This window comes from Humulus lupulus, chromosome 5 (genome assembly GCF_963169125.1).
Source record: "Humulus lupulus chromosome 5, drHumLupu1.1, whole genome shotgun sequence".
Classification (NCBI taxonomy): Eukaryota; Viridiplantae; Streptophyta; class Magnoliopsida; order Rosales; family Cannabaceae; genus Humulus; species Humulus lupulus.
This window is the reverse complement of record NC_084797.1, coordinates 127,216,509-127,218,900: the sequence shown is the minus strand read 5'-3', so window position 1 is coordinate 127,218,900 and position 2,392 is coordinate 127,216,509. Positions and strand designations below refer to the sequence as shown.

General features: G+C 37.9%; 1 protein-coding gene across 1 annotated transcript; it reads left to right on the top strand.

The window, feature by feature from the left end:
• Positions 1–1,007: 1,007 nt before the first annotated feature.
• LOC133779456 (zinc finger A20 and AN1 domain-containing stress-associated protein 1-like) lies at positions 1,008–1,442 on the top strand. Its single transcript, XM_062219416.1, has 2 exons — positions 1,008–1,096; positions 1,262–1,442. The coding sequence occupies exons 1-2, from the start codon at positions 1,008–1,010 to the stop codon at positions 1,440–1,442; spliced, it is 270 nt and encodes an 89-aa protein (XP_062075400.1).
• Positions 1,443–2,392: the final 950 nt, after the last annotated feature.

Genomic DNA, 2,392 nt, shown 5'->3' with positions numbered 1-2,392 from the left:
TAATTATTTTGAAAATAATGTATTATGGTGTGATTTTAAAATATATATAATAAAATGAAAGCTAATGAATCATCGGTAGTCAGCTTTAGAATAAGTTAAATTGTACGTTTAAATGTTGACGATTTTATAGATAAATTATAAATAAATTAAAAAAATAGAAATAGTGTGATATTTTTTGGAACAGAATTGGAGACCATATCTTTTAACAAAAACTATAAAGTACAACTAAAATTTATAAATATATATTTTATTTATAAATCAATAATAAATGACAAGTTCTTAATCAAACATGGTTTATTTAATTATAATTTTTTAGTTCAAATGACTTTTCCGTGTATCACCGTGATTTACTAAGTGATTATAGTTCATCAACATGATTCTATCATATAAGTTACATGATTTTTCAATTTTATAAACAATCATTATTTTTTTATTTTAAAATTCCAAATTAGGTCATTATTCAAATATCTCAGATATAAATATCGGTGTTTGAGATAGTTATTAATAATTTCTATTCAAAATATTTAAAAAAAAAAAAATCAAAACAATTTACAAAATATATTAAAGAATCAAATTCTTATATTAGAAACAAATTATTAAAAGGTGTATGGTCACGTAAAATTTAGTGTAAAACTTTAACTAAAATTTTTGATGTCTCGTCATAATATTTAAAATATATATTATAAAATAGTATAAAGTTATAAGAGAAATCAAACAGAATTTATATGTACCAATTTAAAATTTAATTTATAGAAATCAAATAGAATTTATATGTACCAATTTAAAATTTAATTTATGGCGTGATTACAAAATTTAAATATATATTTTTTAGTAATATTTTATAATTTAAAAAATCAAGTCGGTTACATACGTAATTGTATACTAGTCAACTTAGATTAATCAAACCTCTATAAATATATACTATAGAAAAAAAAAAAAAGATTAAACAAACAAGTACGTAGGTATAGTGAAGAGAATAATTCAGTGGTGTGGTGTGAACATTGGTGATGGTTGATCTACCGAATCTTTGCGGTAGGGGGTGTGGATTTTTTGGAAGTGTTGAGAACCGAAACATGTGCTCTAAGTGCTACAACAAGTTTCTTAAGCATGAAATAATAGCCAAATCTATATCAACCATCGACCTTAGTAGTACTACTACTACTGGTACTACTACTGATGATGATAATGATAAAAATAATAATGATGTAAGTTTCAAGTGTCTTTGTGATCAATTTGAGAGTTTGAAAATCACAAAAAATAGATGCAAGGATTGCAATAAGAAAGTTGGAGTGACGGGGTTCTCATGTCGTTGTGGCAACGTCTACTGCAGTCGCCATCGCTTGCCTGAAGAACATGCTTGCACTTATGATTTCAAGGCCGCTGCTCGAGAAAACTTGAAATTGGTTCGCATTTGTGCTGATAAATTGGACAAGATACTCTAGTTTAAGAATATTTCTTTTTTGCATATATCCAACCATAATATTAGTGTTTTAATGAAATTTCTGCATTTAGTTTATCAAATATTATTTACTGTTGTGAATGCCAAAAATTGACCAGAGCCATTGTCAACACTCAAGAGAAAAATTGAGGGTTACCCTCAATTAGCCTCGGGCAAGCAAAGCAGCCCAATACCTTGCCCCACGCGAGACCCATGTCGCATAGAAGCCCTTAGCGAAAATGCCCAAAAGGACCTAAGGGGCCTCGTTGTGCAAGGCTGCCCTTCCCCCGCGCATGCCTGGCAAGGCATCAAGGGTCTCACTATGCGAGGCTAACCTTCCCCCGCATGCGCCTTCCAAGGCCACAAGGGTGTCACTATGCGAGGCTGCCCTTCCCCCACATGCGAGGCTACCCTTCCCCTGCGCATGTCTGGCAAGGCATCAAGGGTCTCACTATGCGAGGCTACCCTTCCCCCGCATGCACCTGCCAAGGCCACAAGAGCCTCACTATGCGAGGCTACCCTTCCCCCGCATGTGAGGGTACCCTTCCCCTGCATGCGCCTTCCAAGGCCACAAGGTTCTCACTATGCGAGGCTACCCTTCCCCCGCATGCGCCTGCCAAGGCCACAAGGGTCTCACTATGCGAGGCTAACCTTCCCCCGCATGCGCCTTCCGAGGCCACAAGGGTGTCACTATGCGAGGCTGCCCTTCCCCCGCATGCGAGGCTACCCTTCCCCCGCGCATGCCTGGCAAGGCATCAAGGGTCTCACTATGTGAGGCTACCCTTCCCTCGCATGCACCTGCCAAGGCCACAAGGGTCTCACTATGCGAGGCTGCCCTTCCCCCGCATGCGAGGCTACCCTTCCCCCGCGCATGCCTGGCAAGGCATCAAGGGTCTCACTATGCGAGGCTACCCTTCCCCCGCATGCGAGGCTACCCTTCCCCCGCATGCGCCT

What these genes read in the sequence shown, in the direction of transcription:
- LOC133779456 (XM_062219416.1), top strand. Translation starts at nt 1,008, where the DNA reads ATGGTTGATCTACCGAATCTTTGCGGTAGGGGGTGTGGATTTTTTGGA. An exon ending in TGCTCTAAGTGCTACAACAA is followed by an intron (nt 1,097 to 1,261) that starts GTTTCTTAAGCA and finishes CACAAAAAATAG; the next exon opens with ATGCAAGGATTGCAATAAGA.